This window comes from Giraffa tippelskirchi, chromosome 7 (assembly GCF_054371585.1).
Source record: "Giraffa tippelskirchi isolate mGirTip1 chromosome 7, T2T-mGirTip1v1.2.pri, whole genome shotgun sequence".
In the NCBI taxonomy this organism is placed as follows: domain Eukaryota; kingdom Metazoa; phylum Chordata; class Mammalia; order Artiodactyla; family Giraffidae; genus Giraffa; species Giraffa tippelskirchi.
In genome coordinates, this window is record NC_137281.1 from 52,410,977 (window position 1) to 52,427,281 (window position 16,305).

At 57.3% G+C, this 16,305-nt stretch overlaps 1 protein-coding gene across 3 annotated transcripts in view; it reads right to left on the minus strand.

The window, feature by feature from the left end:
- The window catches only part of CMIP (c-Maf inducing protein), a 205,276-nt gene that overhangs the window by 15,814 nt on the left and 173,157 nt on the right, over positions 1 to 16,305 (minus strand). For all 3 annotated transcript variants that reach the window (XM_081514173.1, XM_081514175.1, XM_081514174.1), the window contains 3 exons: positions 13,473 to 13,576; positions 11,904 to 12,008; positions 5,887 to 6,240 (listed from right to left, as the gene is read on the minus strand). In XM_081514173.1, coding sequence (XP_081370299.1) covers positions 5,887 to 6,240; positions 11,904 to 12,008; positions 13,473 to 13,576 — 563 coding nt within the window. The remainder of the gene's footprint in view (positions 1 to 5,886; positions 6,241 to 11,903; positions 12,009 to 13,472; positions 13,577 to 16,305) is intronic.

The following is a 16,305-nucleotide window of genomic DNA, read 5'->3' on the forward strand; positions in this document are numbered from 1 at the left end:
TACAAATGCTGTTAAATACAGAAAATTCGAAGCAATGTAGCTCCGAGAGATAGTGAGGGACAGGGAGGCTGGGCGTGCTGCAGTCCATGGGATCGCAAAGAGCCGGACATGACTGGGCGGCTGAACAACAACCACAGAGTGGCTGTCAGAGGCCCAGAGCCAGGGTCGGGCCGGGAATGCGGGTGCCTGCAGGGCTCCTGGGTAGACTCAGCCTGGCCCAGGGCTCGTTTCTGAACGGAGGGGGGTGTCCACACCACTGCTTGGTGAACAGCGCGTGTCACCTGGCACCCAGTGGGCGGCTGGGCTGAGGTCTAGGTGGAAGCGGGTGCCCGGCCCAGCACGGCAGCTCAGGCAGGACCAGGAGGAGGACGAGGGGCGAAGGACGAGGGGGAGGGCAGACAGACTTCCTTCCTGGCCGCAACCCTGCCCAGCTCCGAGTCTGTGGCTAGCTCCTGGACCTGCTCCAAACGCCCAGTGTGACCAGTCTGGAGCGTCCAGTGGCAGTGTTGGGCTGAGGCTGGGTGCTCGGAGCCCGGGGGCTGGCCAGGCCCACGGGATGGGGGTGGGACCCCTGCGGTCAGCAGAGCGCCAGTCACGAGCACCCTGAGAACAGGGCCAGCCTCAAGGCTGGCAGGCCGAGCCGGCCTGGGGGTGGGGCAGTGAGAGCTGCCGGCCGGGCTGTGAGGCGCCTGAGCCCAGCTCCGGGAAGCACAGGACAACCAGGCCTCCCTGGGCTCAGGGAGGAAGGCGAGAGCAGACCAGGGGCCCTTAAGCATCCTCAAGGCCTCTGATGCATCCTGGGTGCCAAACAGCACACACTGACTCCCCTAACCCCTGTTTACAGAGGCGGGACAGGCCCAGAGAGGCCAGGACACCTGCTGGAGATCACGGAGCTAACAAGGGAGAAGCTGCACTTGAATGAGGCTCTCTGAGCAGGAAACCCAGGCCTCTGGCCCCACGCTGCTCCACGAGGGGTTCAGAGCCTACGTGACTGAGGACTTCCTTTCGCGGGCATGGGGAGGTGGTGGGTGGGTAACACCGGGGTCAAGCTGGGCCGGTGAGGTGGGGGATGCAGGAAGTGAGAGCAGGGTGGCTCTGAGGACGTGGGGCGACCGCCCTGACCTGGCTTGAGACAGTGCACTTCGGCAGATCTGTGACCCAGCTTGACAGGTGCCGTAAAACCGGGGCTCTGCGCCGCCCCCTGGACAAGGTGCTTGGGAAGACACCCCAGCCAGAGACGCGGGGGCCACAAGAGCCTCTTAGAAGCCGGGTCCCCCAGCACACGGGTCTGGGTCAGGCAGGCCTGCTCCTAATGGTGGCCTGCACACAGCATCCGACCCGAACCCCGGTCTCTTGCAGCCACACCCTGGAGGGTGGCTCCCTGGGGTGGGGATGGGGCCCCCAAAGGGGCTCTGGCGGTGGTGGGGGGTGGTGAACTAGGGCAGAGTGAGGCCTGGGGCACCAGTGGGAAGTCCACCGCCTTCCTGGAGGACCGTGAGCAGGGCACCTGGGGTGAGGCAGACCAGGGTGCCAGGAGGGTGTGTTGGGGGGCTCGTCCCGCCCTGCTCCAGCGGTCACATGCACAACTATCTGCTCCCTCAAAAGGCTGACCAGCTGGCCTGGGGATTAAAATCCACGGCGAGAAATGAGTGGCCGTTATCTCTGTGACCTGTGCAAAGCCCTGTTCTCCCACCGGGGACCTTCCCGGGCTGCAGGCAGATCCACTGGCCTCGGGTGCATCAGGGAGTGTCTGGACTCTACAGAGCGGCCACGAGCCTCAGGAATTTGTATCCGCAAGGTTCCAAACAGATGGGTCCACCTATTCAAACACGTACACTGAGCATACACGTACAGATGTGAATTTCTGCTGCTCTGCAGGCAACGTCTAAAACCCTCGCCAGAAGCCCACGCGCAGTGATGCTGACTGTGGGGACCAGGTACCCGTCCTTGCCACAAGCCTGCAGGTGCCAGGTGCTGTGGCCAACACAAGGCATGCAGGAATTCACTGAATTCTCAAGGCAGCCCTGGGGGCCGGAACGCACTGACCAGGAGGACTATGCTTAATTCACAACTGGGAAACCGAGGCTCAGAGAGGCAGATTCACAGTCCTAAAGTGTATCATGAGTTAGATGCCAAGGAGGAAATTTGGACCCCATGCGGAGTGATGTGCAACCAAGGAGGAGGTCCTTTCACCCCTGCCCCTCAGGCACCCAGCTCCTGATCCCGACTCCCACTGGGAGGACAGTGGCTGGTGGATGGTGAGCTGGTAGTGGTCGCATCTGGGGCCCAGGGACCCTCGTGAGGACAGAGGATGCTGGCTGGGCTCCAGTCCACCGCACCCCAGAGCCACATCAGATTCTGTGGCTTCATCCTGGCCCCTCACCTCTTAGAAACCCCCTCTCCATCTCTCAGCCTGCTGGAGGCTATTTCAGCCATTCTTGTCCACCAAGGTCTCCCATCTCCCCACTCCCTCACACTGAACCCTTGGTGTTTCCCCTCGGCAGAGCTGTGCCGTCTGACACGTCTGGCTGAGCAAGTTCTTCACCGAGCAGGGCTGTCCTGGGCCATGTCCCCAGTGCCTGCCTTCTACATTCTAGTCACTAGTATGTTTCTTGGTCACTAGAACAACCCCAAGTCCGTCTGCATTTCCCCTAAGGGCCCCAGAGGGGTGAGGCATCTTCCAGCTGACCCCCAGCCCACCGAGGCCTCTTTCAAAATCCAGGTGTTTGCAAAAGTTAACAAGGAGGCAGACAGATTCGAGATGATGAGAAAATGGCTAACGTGCCCATCTAGCCCTCATGACGGCAGCTCTTCTCTTCCTGGACGGAATGGCATCCCTCGGCCTGCCGCCATGCTTGTGCCTAGAGATTCCCACGCTCCAACCCACCGGGCGATGCCATTGCTTTCAGCACTTGACACTACTCAGACTCAGGGGCTTCAAGCAAAGGGGCCCCGGCATTTAGCACAGAACCTGGCCCCTCTGGGCATGCAGTCAGTGTTTGATGAAAGAATGCATAGAGAGATGGATACATAAATGTGTGAACTGCACACATGTGCCCAGCAGGTTAAGAGCTGGGCTCCAGATGACTAGAGGCCAAAGCTGGTCTGTCTGACTCCCAAGTCCATGTTCCCAAGTCCCATTGTGCCACCCAGCCTGGGTCTCACACCATGGTGATTTCAGTGTCAGCCCTGACCTGTGCTGGGAGCAGTTCTCCTTTGCAAGAGTCTCCGGGGAGCTGATTGTGGCATATGTTACTTTCTGAAGGTGTCAGATTCTAACGGTTTGCAGGCCCTCTGGTGGGCAGACCACTAACCAGGACCCTCGCCCACTCTCTCAGGATAGAGAGATGCCTGCTCTTTGTGGATGTGGTCTGCCAGGCTAGGCCCTGGCTCTGAGCAGGGCTTCTCTGGACCCCACAATGTGCTGACAAGACCCCTCAATTTCACACAAGAGCCTCTGTCCTTTGTCTACACACTGCTCTCATCTAGGGAGCCGTCCTATTGATTACGGCGGTCTACTCTCACCAAGTCCTAAATTCTTCCCTCTGAGGAAAACACCCATTTTACGGATGAGAAAACTGAGGCCCCGAGAACACAGCAGACTAAGTCCTATGGCTTCACCTCCTGAATTCTCAGATGCACGTTTCTTGCAAACTGAGTCTGCACTGAATCCCATGTTTTTTTTTCCCCTCCCAAAGTGCCTATTGTTAAATAGATGATGTGTCTCAGTCCCAACAGTACCCTAAAATAGAGGAAATACAGTTGTTGTTACTGAAAGTACAGTAACCCTCATCTGCCCAGTATTTACACCTGGGGAGTACCTGCTCTGTGCTGGGCCTAGACCCGTGCCTTCTCAAGCTTGGAGGCAGCAGCTATGACTCAGAGAGGGTGGGTAACCAGCCCACGGTCACAAGCTGACACGGACATCCCCAGCCCCTAAGCCCAACAGCTTGGCTCTGAATGTGTGCTTTTTCCAGCGGATCATACTTTGGAGTGCCCTGAGCTGCTGAGGTTTTGCCGATTTGACAGACCTGAGGCCCTCGGGTGGGCCAGTGACTCAAGCAGGCGGCAGAGTGAGCGAAGGAGAGTGGCTAGGAGAAGAAGTAATCAGGCCCAAACCATGCTCTGAGCTCCCCCACGGTGAAAAAGGCTTCAGGAAGTGTGCACCCTGCTTCGTGGAGACCCCTGGGCTTGGCGGGAGGGGCTGGTCGGAGCAGTGGTCAGGAACACGGCCTGGCGGGCCCCCCGACCCCCACCCACGACCTAGCAGCTGGGCGATGCGGGCAGGCAGGAGGTCTGGAAGCAGATTAGGAAGAACAGAGTCTTCATTCATGAATGTGTTTACGAAGAAGGGAAAAAAAAATGAGTGTCAACTGCATGATGAAACTCAAACCCTTAAGCGCTTAATGAGAAATATGAGTCAGGGCCCGGACCACCACAAGACCTGGGAGCTACAGGTGTTTGCAGAAAACAGTTGGATGCAGGGGTCCAGGGAGGAGACCAGGGCCCAGCCAGTGGAGGAGGAGACGGGACCGCGGCTGGTCTGTCCCTCGGAGGGCTGACTGCCACCCCTGGGAGGAAGTGGGCAGTTCTTCAGCCTCAAACTGAAATGTGTTCTGGGGGATGCTCTCTGGGTGGAATCTGGGATTTGCTTTGTGTGGGGGCATTGCTAAATGCACGTGCACTCTCGGCTGGCCTCAGCTGCCAGAACCACGAGCCAGGCTGGGCTGAGCTGTGGGAGACCCCTGCCTCCTCTCTGGGGCCAAAACAAAAAGACTGAGGAAGAGTCTGAGGGGGCTGCATCCAGTCGCCTCCAAACATGAGAAGCCACTGCTTAACGTGTGCATATATGCACGTGTGCACACAGGCATGTGTGTGCGCATAGACGTGTATCTGTGTGCACAGGCGTGTGTGTGTGTGTGCCTGTGTGTGCATGTACGCGCTCACCCTTACAGACACCACAGGGTCCTCAGAGTCCCACAGCCGAGGCTCAGGGAGGGGCACGCACAGGCCCGGAGCACCCAGCTCAGAAGCACTACCCAGAGCAGACCACGTCTCCTGGCTCCTGCCCAGGGCTCCTCCCACCAGCCAGGCACGCAGACCCTCATCTGCACGGCACGCTCCCTCCCTGACCACCGGATGAGGCTACGGGACACAACATCACGTACACACCATGCACACAAAGCACGCATGGATCACGCAACAGTCACATGCTGGCTCATGGGCACATCTGCACACATACACAGAGAAACACACATGCACTCCAGCTCTTGTGCAGAAGTGTTCACACCCACACGTGAGCACTCAAGAGCTACTCATGCACAGAAGCAGCACAAGCACCCAGACACAACCACACTTGTGTACACACACTTGAAACACACATATTGGCCCCTTAGAGGCATCCACATCCATCCCACATCCAGCTCGTGTATGCAGACAGTCACACACACACGGAGGCAACCACTCACACACTGCCATGCCCTCATACATCCAAAGGCACTGACACGCACACGAGGACAATCACAAACTCAGAATGAGCCCACACCTTACACAACACGCAGAGGTGTCCACACACTCACAGACACACTCGGGTACTGTGTGCTGCAGCACATCCTGGGCAGGCGTGTGCACACACACATTCTCAGACTCATGGACACACGTGTGGACATCCTGCTTGTGCCCATGCCCGACACACGTGTCCAGGTCCTCAGACACATGCACACACAAAGCCCAGCCTGCACTCCCAAAACCCCCTCAAACCTGTGCCCTCATGCCCTACATCTGCATCCTGTGCACCCACACACATGAGTGTGCACGCTCAGCGCCCCCGCCCCCAGCTGTGAGCCCCTGCCCCCCGCCCAGCGCCCGGCCGGCGGGGTCACTCACAGCAGCTTGAGGATCTCCACATAGCAGCCGAGCGTGCGGTCGGCCTGCGGGCCCAGCTCGATGCTCATGGTGCTGCAGGCGGGGCTGACCATGAGGCAGTCGATGAGGTTGGGCTCACTGTCGTCACCCGCGCTGGCCGTCAGTGCCGGCTTGGCAGTGCTGGCGGGCTCCACCTCCACGTGGATCTCGCTGGAGGCCACGACCACTGACTTGAGCCGCGCCTCGGACAGCGTGGCTTCCTGAGACACCAGGTCCGGGCTGGGGTGCAGAAGGCGCAGAGGTAAGGTGGGCTTCCGGTCGCAGGGCTGCTGGCAGCCGTTGCGGATCTCCTTCAGGCTGGGGGAGTTGTCGCGGCTGCAGGAGAGGTGGGGAGGGCCGTGAGTGCGGCCCCAGGGGGGTCCTGGACGTTACAGGCGGGGCTGCACCCGGCTCAGTGACCCTACGGCCTCAGATTGGGTGGGGGGCCGGCTCCCACCCACCAGCGAGCACACAGGCCTGCTCAAGGCCTGCAGACAAGGAGAGGTGGAGGTTCAGAGAGGGCATCTGACCCGGGCTGCCTGTCACTAAGGCGTGTGCCGGCGTCCCCACACGTAGCAGGTAGCTGACACACGACTGTGAATGTGTGAATGCTGACCTCTCTACTGACCCATAAGGCCCTCAGCGTCGTCCACCTCCACCAAGACGCCTTCTGGACACACCTTGGAGACCTCCTAGCGATCTGGCTTCCAGTTGCTTCCTGTGATCTAACTGTCCCCTCCGGCTGAGGCCATAAGGTCCTTGGGACAATCCCCAAGCCCCACCTCTGCCGCCCCATCCCTGTCGGCTGAGAAAGCTCAGCTTCTGCTCTCCACCGGGGTACCCCCTTCCAAGGGACCCCAAGCCTCAGATTCTAGTCCCCTGCAGTCCGCAGGTCACTCCTGTCTGTAGCACCCCACCACTCTTGGCTAACTCCCCAGAACAGCCTCTTCACAGCCTAGAGGAATGACGCGTGTGCAGAGGGTTAATAGGTGTTAGCTGGGTAAAGGGCACTGTGGTATCACTGAGGTCACATGTGAGTGGGAAATGTTGGGCCTCTTTATGGCAGGACTTGTCAGAGCGTCGTTGGGGTAAAACGCCCCCTCCCTGGGTGCTTCCAAATATTGCAAGGTGGCGCTTCAGAACGAAGGGAACTCCAGCAGTGGGCGTCCTTTGTTGGTGCCCCTGGGCTGGCACTGTGCCGAGTGCTTTCACACATTCTCAGATATCTCTGAACAGGAGGAATTACTCTCTGAACATTACAGATGAGAAAAAAAATGCTACCAGAGGTCAAATGACTACCCAGATGACACAGCTTGTTAGTGGGGGGCAGGTCTGGGATCTGAAACCAGGTTGCTGCCTCCACTTCTAAGATTCAGGATGAGCCCATGCAGGTCCTCCTCCAAAAAGTCTTCCCTGATTTCCTCCACCTGCCGCTGTCACCCTTCCTGCCCCTGTACCAGAGCTCTCCACCCCTGGCTGGACAACAGTGTCCCTTGGGGCACTTCTAAACATCCTGAGGTCCCATTAGGTTGGAATCTCTGGGGTGGAGTCTGGACACCAGTATGGTTTGGGGCTCCCTGTGTGTGCTGTCAAGGTTGAGGCTGCTGCTCTCAGGGACTCAGAACACAATGATGTGACCACAAATAGCTGCTCGTCCCAACCCTCCCTAAATGGGCCACACGCATGCAGCTATGTGTCCAAAGAGACATGCACGCTCCTTGTGCACGTGGGCCGGGCGTAGAACGCACACCCACTGAGTTCGGAGGGCCTAAATGGTCTAGCACATGCCACGAGCCGGGTCTGAGCACAGCCCACCAAGGATGTTTGATAAATACACTCTAAGCTTTGCTGCGGAAAAAAACAAAACCCTTGAGCTGAAGTCCAAGAATTCTATGGCTCATGGAAAACTGTGTGTGGTCTGGTGGGGAGGCGTGCTAGCTGACTCCAGGGGCTCAGAGCTGACTTGCTACCCAAAGGCTCAGCTCCATCCCCTTCGCCTCTGCTGGGATTTAGGAGTGGATTTTCAAGGCTGTTTGGCTCAGACTGGGTGATTTTCCAGCGAGCTACGCTAACCTGGGTCAGCTTGTCTGTTCTTTTGTCTATGAGGACATCATGTACCCACTGAGAGTGCTGCGGACGGGCCCAGAGGATGGCGTGGGGCTTTATCTTCCAGGGACTGACCAGCAGGGTGGATGGACTTGAGCCCAGGAAAGGTCTCGCAGCCCGCAGCGTGACTTCCTGGAGGGGCTCACGGTGGTTCTCAGAACCCACACTACTTTGGGCCTCGAGGCTGGGCTGTCTTGAGAGGGGAGTTGGAGCTGGCCCGTGTGGGCTGGGGAGGGCACTAGGGCCTGCTTTACCCTCCCCAGGCCTCCACCCTGGGCACCGAGTTGCAACTGCTGCCTAATGGTATCCCCAAGGTCACACCTGGCTTCTGCAGCAGCGGCCAGAGGGGATTCTGGAAACAAACATTAAGTCGTTTCTCTACTTAAAACCCATCCGTGACTATAGTGTCCTTAGAAGAAAACCTCTAAGGCAGGCACAGCCCTGCCACTCAAAGAGTGGTCCCCGACCAGAGGCATCGGTGGTCCTGGGGGTCTGTCAGACAAGCAGGGCTGGCAAGAGGACCCCAGGAGCAGCTCGGCGTGGGAGGTGGGAGACGCTCAGCAGTACAGGTCCCTCCCTGGCCTGGCCTTCCTCCCCAACTCCATCCTCCGCTTCTGTCCCTCTCTCTGTCCAGGTCACACTCAGTTTCCCTCACTACCTTCCCTGCAGGGGCCTTTCACCTGAAGCACATCACCCGTGGAGCTTGTCAAGAATGCAGATTCCCGGGCTGGGTTCAGAAATGCAGCATCCAGGAGTCTGCATTTGAAATAACCCGTCCAGGGGACTGTGAAGCAGGTGCTTAAGGACCACTGACAGAGGACACGTGACTACTGGCCGGCCCACCTGCCCCGCCAGGCCTGGGCGCCTGCCGGTCCCTCTGCCTGGGTCCTCCTGTCCTGCCTCCAGCCCTGTTGACAGCCAGGATGTGTCAGTTTAAATATCACCTCTCCACAGAACCCCTTCCTCTCTTTCCCCTAGAGCAGGGGTTCTCAACTCTGGCCACATGCGCCATTTGCCTAAGGTGTTAACAAAAAAACCCCCAAACACCAAACAGAACCTGATGTCAGGGGCATTCCAATTAAATCAGAGTTGCAGTGGGTGGGGCCCAGGCACCCTTTTTTCCTTTTCTTTTTAAAGATATAACCACTGGAACGTTGGTGAATACCTAACGACCAACTCTGCAGAAAACAGGAGCCCTGAGGGGTAGTGCCTGCCGATTTTCTTGGTGTAAATACTCCCACCATGACCGGATTCAACAGCCAATGTGCCATCCCTGACTGTGGGATCCGAATGTGCCAGGGCTCCAGCGCACCCTTGGGGTGACTTCAGGCGAGTCCACAAATCTTGGGTGCAGCGCTTTGTGACTGTCACAAGTTCCCTGGTGTAACAGACAGCCAACAGACCAGGGATCCTCCATGCTGACTTGCCTGATATTTGCTCCCAGACAGTTCAGGTAATTCCTGGGGAGTGGGGGGTGGGGGGCTGCCCCGTGCGCGGCAGGGAGTTCAGCAGCATCCCTGACCTCTACCCACTGCCTACCAGCAGCATCTCTCCTTCTGCAACCCAACATGTCTCCAGACGCTGCCAGATATGCCCTGAGGGGTCAAAGTTGCCCCCAGCTGAGAACCACTGACCAAGGTCAAGACGTGAAATGTTCCTGAGGACCCAGAAGCTCCTCTCACGCCCTTCCACCTAACTCCCTACCTGACAGCAGCCACTATTCTGGCCTCTGTCACCATGGATTTGCACTTAAAGTGCAAATTTGCACCATGGATTTGTTCCTTAAAGTTCTTGCACTTTAAGGAACAAGATTTACACTCTATGTATCATTTGGGCTTGGCTTCTTCCGTTCCATATTGTGTTTGGCAGATTAACTCCCGGGTTGCTGGTTGCACTGGTTCGTTCCTTCTCGCCGCCCTGCGGTTTTCCTTTGTTTGAACAGACCACAGCTTATCCGCGTTGCTGCCATAGGACACTGGGCAGATGTTAGTTTGGGGCTGTTACTAACAACGCTGCTATAAACCTTGTACCTGTCTTCTGATGGATGTTCCCCAGTGATGAGGAGCTGCGTTCCAGGGTTTATTTTATGCTTAGTTTCATGCAGGCTTCAGTTTGTAGAGCCTTCTCGGGTGACTGCTGTGTACCCGGCGTTGTAGACCACGTGAGTTATGCCTCTGGCTTCTTTCATCACAGCCCTGACCTCACCACACGCTTTCTCACTCCCCACCCCCTCCATCCACAGTTTCACCAGCCACTCTGGGAGGGCGGGAGACTGGCTGCTTCACCCTTGTGCCTTCAGCACCTGGCACACCATGGACCTCACCAAACAAGTGTTGAAAGGGCAGGGGACCTCCTTGTGGGAAGAGTGGTTAAGACACCACGCACCCAATGCAGGGAGCCTGGGTCAATCCCTAGTCAGAGAACTAAGACCCCGTGTGCTGTGTGGCACAGCCAAAAAGACCCCCCCAAAAAAAAAAACACACAAAAAAAGAAAGGATGAGAGAAGGATGAAGGTGGCCATTGTCTTCAGGTCCTTATCTGTGCAACAGTGTGCGTGGTTTGTAATTCTGGTTCTTTCTCCTGGAGGGGATCTGGGAGAGAGATTCCATTCTGCTTCCTGAGTCAGGGAATCCCTGCTCCAGGGCACCCAGGCAGAGCCGTGGAGACTCAGAGGGAACACTCCAGGAGGTGCTGTTTCCTGCTCCTGCCCCGAGACCTGAGTCCCAGCTCAGACCTGAGTCCCAGCTCAGGTGTCCGCGGAGTGAGCCGGGAAGGGAGAGATGAGTCAGAGGCTTCGGGAGGAAAAGGGGCCTGAGAGTGTGTGACACTCCTGATGCTCCTCCTACTTCCTGGGGTGGCCTGCGTTTGACATGCATGCAGATCAGCTCCAGAGGTGCAGGCTGCGAGGCCAAGGGCACGTGACCATCTGTGTACATGGGGAAGCCGAGAAGGGCTGTACAGGCCGTGTACTACTCTTAACCTCCTCCTCTTTTTAAAAAAAAACATAAGGTGCTGTAGAGCGTGAAACAGGCATTCGGGAATGACCAGCGGACATCTTCATGTTGCCCAGTTCACTCAGGTTTTCAATGATGCTCCACTGCCTCTTCTTTAAGGACTGAAATATATTCCTGTGGTGGCCCTGGCTCTAGTGGCGCCTGGACACAATCTGGCCCTCTCAGAGTTGGGCAGTGCACCACTTGAACAACTGGACAGGGCTGCTGCAGCAGATGCCATCTGCATCCTGCATGTCATATCTTCCCTCATGACCCCAGAGATCACCATACAAAGTTCATACAACTAATGGCATCCATGTCACTTTTGCATCCTAGGAGCCAACCTCGATCCGGGAAGAAGGGGAGCTGGTAACTACCCACCCTGGCGTCATCATTCCTCAGGGGAGGGCTCTGAGAACGTCTCACAGTCTCCCGGGAGGTTCCCGGGAGGTTTTGGAGGGCGTGCTCAGGGGCCTCCAGTGCTCACTGCGTACAAACAGCGACTCTGCTGGCTGTCCTCCCTGCGCGGGCTCCCTCCACTGCCTTCGGGGGTTAGTTCCCTCACAAGCTGATGCACCCAAGCCCTGGAGGACCCAGGACAGTGGCTCTGTCATGCCCTCTTCCCGTCACACGGGCTCGAGGCTGAGAAATCTTCAGAATGGACACATGTCCCTAAAGCCGAGCCAACATGACGGCCTTACAGCACCGGCACTGATTCCGGTGTCAGCGTCTCCAGTCACATCCTGGGTCTGGGCCCTGAGCACGGGGGTTTGGCAAACCCACTGGGGGCAGCTCCAGTGGAAGCCACTCCACCCTACCGGCCGGCCAGGTGTGTACAGAACCCCCGCCCCTGGAGAGAGCGTATCCCACCCAGGCCCTCCCGAGGCCGAGGGCACTAACCTGTTGATGAACTCTTCGTAGCAGGAGTAGATGGCGGCCAGGCACACAGCCACCAGGTTGGGCAGGACCCGGGGATGGGGGCAGTGCCCTGTGGGGCCGTGCATGCTGGAAAAGAGCAGAGGGCCAGTGAGCGGGCGGCTGTGGGGGCGCTGCCCACGGCAGGGGGTGGGACGGGGCGGCCCCGAGTCCTCTGCAGGGAGGTGGAAACCCCAGGACTTGGGTCCTGGGCTCTGCTGTGCACAGGCATGAGGGCCAAGTTCTGGGCGGAGGACCTGGGATTCAGGGAGCCTGGGTTCCAGCCTCTGAACTCTCCACTCTTTCCTCAGCTCTGAAATGAGGACAACAGCTCCTCTCTCATTTCAGGACCCAATTTTCTAATTCAGGGGAAGACATCGCCTACAGGGGCCAGGCGGCCCAGGACCGACACGTTTATGCCCAGTGGTTCTGTAAATGAGTATTCACAGCGCCTCATTTTCCTGTCCACGTGGGCTGCTTTGAAAGAAAAAGTTATTATCGGCACCCTGGCCTGGCACGGGGTCTGGGACATGGTCCTCTGCAAATGCCAGCCACTGTTACTTACCACAGCTATCGCTGTGCCTATTTTCTCATCTGTAAAATGGGTCTCGTACCCCCACTCCCAGTGCTGTTTGGGGCCTGGGGATAATACCCAAAACACTGCTGGAAAAACATCACGGCTGCTGGGGCTAAGAGGCCTAACCTGAAACAGTTTCATAAACCATGACTGGGTGCTGTAAGCGGGCCCTGGAGTCACCAGGGCTCTGGCAGGACAGTCCTCTGGGTCTGGAAATGCTTTGTGAGTTCCAGGTACTGAGTAGCTTTTGGAACCGGCCTGAAAAGGCTATCACAATTTTCTTAAAAAAAGTGAGAAGAGCTGTGATGATGATCACTAATGTTCCTGCCACACTTAGGCCCCATTCTTGGTGTTTACGTGTGTGAGTTCACCAAATCCTCACGGTAAATTGATGAAGTGGGTGCCACAGTCCTTATCTTACAGATGAGGACACTGAGGCACAGAGAAAAGTTTAAAAAAATCTGAGCAAAACAACCCCTGTTCCCCCACCACCCTGAAACCCGAAGTGAATCAGAGGATCTGACTTCCTCGAGGCCAAGTTTGGGAGGTGGCTGTTCAGACCCCTGGTGAAGACTCTCCGGGGCTACCAGGAGATGGTTCGCCACATACCCAGCACCCACAGGAATATACTGTTATCATTTAGGACTGTTACCATCTCCCAAGTTCCTACTGGCCATCAGGCACTGTGCTGGGGGCTTCCTCAGATATCATCTGATTAATTGCACAAACAACCCCAGTAGATAACAGAGGAAAGAGGCTCAGAGAGATACAGCACTGACTTGATGTCACACAGCAAATGAGTGCCTCAGACCGTATGTGGTCAAGAGGACCCAGGAGGCCCTGGTAGAAGATGAGATGCCTGGGGCCTCTCAACGCCAGCAGCACCTCTCCTAGCATCAACAGAGTGCACGGTTCTGGGTGCAGGGGAAAGCTGGCCCGCAGGTCAGGAGTGGAGGGGTCCCAGCCGAGAGACCCACCTCTGAATGAACTTCTTCACCACCTCCATCCCCGCGTTGAGCTCATTCAAGGCAAGGATGTACTCCTGAGTAAACAGCCTCAGTCGCGGGCACTTCCCAAAGTCCTGCAGGGAGCGCAGAGGGAAGGGGTTGGGAGGAGACCAGAAGGGCTGGTGGGGTCCCACTCTGCCCCGGGTGTGGGAGCAACGGGGCGCCGCCAGCCACGCCCTCCTCCTAGAAGCACACACGTCTTCCACGTGAAGGAACGGGCCTGCTCACCCCCGAGTTCATGCCCTTCCATAGCTGCCTGTGGAGCTGGGAGACAATCTGGCAGAGGAGGGTCCCTGGCACTGGTCAGCCACCCTGCGATGGGGCAGGGGTCAGCACGCCACCCAGACCTGCTGGGAACACAGCCCAGCTGGGCCGCATGGGGGCCTGCTGATGCCCAGCCAGCCTCCAGCCATGACCACAAACGCCTTTTCTGCAGCCCCCAAGGGATTCTGGGCCCCCTGCTTCCTGTGCACATGGGCCTGCATGCCTGAGAGCTGCGGCCTGGAAGGCAGGTGTGTGCCCTGGACGGGGAATGTGTGCAGGGAGATGGCTGGTGAGTCTGGGGTCAGCCCAGCAGGTGGGGCAGGAAGGAGGAATCACGTGTCCAGTGTGAAGAGCCGCACAGGTGGTGGGGGGAGGCGAGTATGGGCCAGGAAAGGACTGCGCCCCGTTCCACATCACATTAGGGACCCAGAGTCGCTGGGCTTGTGAACCCACGAGCTGGGGTGCCAACAGTCAGGAGGGCCGGTCAGGGTGGTGACGAGGCTGACCAGCACGACCTCAGCAGGGAACGTGGCGGTCTCCAGGGTCCTCGGCTTCTTCTCTGGCCTCCACTCGGAGGAACCCACTTAACAAAAAGCAACCTGGGCCAGGACTCCAATCTAAACAGAGCCCCTGGGGACTTGCTCTGTGGATCTCATGGATCCCACAGGCCCTGGGGAAAGAGCTTGGAGTAGGATGCGGCCCACCATCTCCTCCAGCCAGCTCACAGGGCAGGTTTCCAGAGCTACCTGGTGCTCTGGAGGGGCTGAATTAGTTCCCCAAGGGGTGGGGGGCTCATCTCCTCCCATCCTGCCTGCTAGAGTTACACCTCTGCATGAGGAGGGCAGCAAAAGCCACAGAGAAAGCTCAGGAGGAATCTAAACACGTGCATGTGTGTGTGTGTGCGCGCGCGCACGCACATATGTTCCTACGTGCACACATGTGCACTGGGCTTGAAGACGGGGCCCCTGCCTGAAGCCTGACTGTGCTTTCACACTGAGGTGGACACCCACAGTCCCCGGGAGAAGGCCCTTCCCTGGGCTCTCTGTCCCCTCTGTGCAACAAGGGGTGGAAGAACTCATCTCTAGGACCCTTCCACCCATGAGGTTTTATGATTCTATGAAAGCTGCTTCCATTAAGCCCTGCTAAAGATAACTGCCATTATCATCTCTGCTATTAGATTTCTGCATAGCCAAGGTCATTTTTAACATTATAGATTGGCCTGGTGGCCTTTGAACATGTGGGTGAGGGACATCTCGCCTGTTTGGCAAAGTCGAATATGCTCCTCTTGGAAAGCAGGAGGTCCAACCAACCAGTGGTCTACTAGGACCACGGCCACATCTTCCTGCCACCTTGGCTACAAGAACACGCCAGTGAGTGGCATGTGGGCACAGGGACTGTGATCATTCTTAGGGATGCAGTGAACACATTGTTTAGAATCTCCAAGGGAACGTACTTAACAACTGCTTCCATATCTAATTTTTATGGCGGCCCAGGGAGCAACACTCTTTGAGATTCTTAACCTAGAATCGGTCTGCTCATCCATGAGATGGGACACATGATATACTGACAAGAGTTGGACTCGCAGTATAGGAATTGCAGAATAGGAATCCCGAACCACCACGGGGCAGGTGTGTGTGGGTATGTGACCCATCCCATTTCTCAAACGTTCCTGTGCCCCTTTGATGAGAAACACTGCACATGGGGCGAAGAGCCGTCAGGGTTCACAGTGTGCTAACAGGTCCACGGCTGGCGGCCAGCTAGGCACACACACTGGCCAGTGAGTGACCAGATGCTCCATGCCAGCTCCCACACGGTGTCCTGGCCTATCACCGAGCTTTAGGGGGTGTTATGTGGCTGACACCGAAGGCTCGTGGTGCTTCCCACATGGGGCGTAGGCCACAGTCACATTCGTCTCTCCTACAGGAGGGCCTCACTCCCGACCCGGTCCTGCCTACAGTTCTCCTCACACAGTTCGGTGTGTAATCAGTGGACTTCAAGAGCAAGTGGGACTGTGAAGCTTTATAGCATCCCTGGACGCCGGGACCACAGGGGGGAAGTTCTATAAACAGCAAGAGAGGGTTCTCGCCTGAGGGATCCCGGGCTCTGCCAGACCACAACAGATGCTATAAATTCTGGGTCTGCCCTGTAGCTGTTCTGATTTTTATCCAGGAAATTACATGGTCAACACTCCGGGCCCATAAAACTAACCAGACATAAGGGAGATGCTGTACGGTCAAGACTTGGGAGGCTGCCTGAATTTTGACGTTTTCCCCTTTGAAGTCAGACGTCCTAAGAGAATCCTTATTAAGTGCTTCTGTACCTGAGGAGGGTGGACCCTGGCCAGGGATGCCCTGGGAATGTGGCTCCGTCCCTGACAAGTGTAATGAGATGAGGTCCTTTGCCAAAGGAACTCCAGCACCTTTGCTCTGGACTCCAAGAGAGCGTGGCGCTCCCCTCACGCCACATCCACGGTGACTTTAAAGTTAACAGTCAGGGACCCCTTTCTCCCAGCTGGCCGAAGCCGGTGAGCACCCTTGAA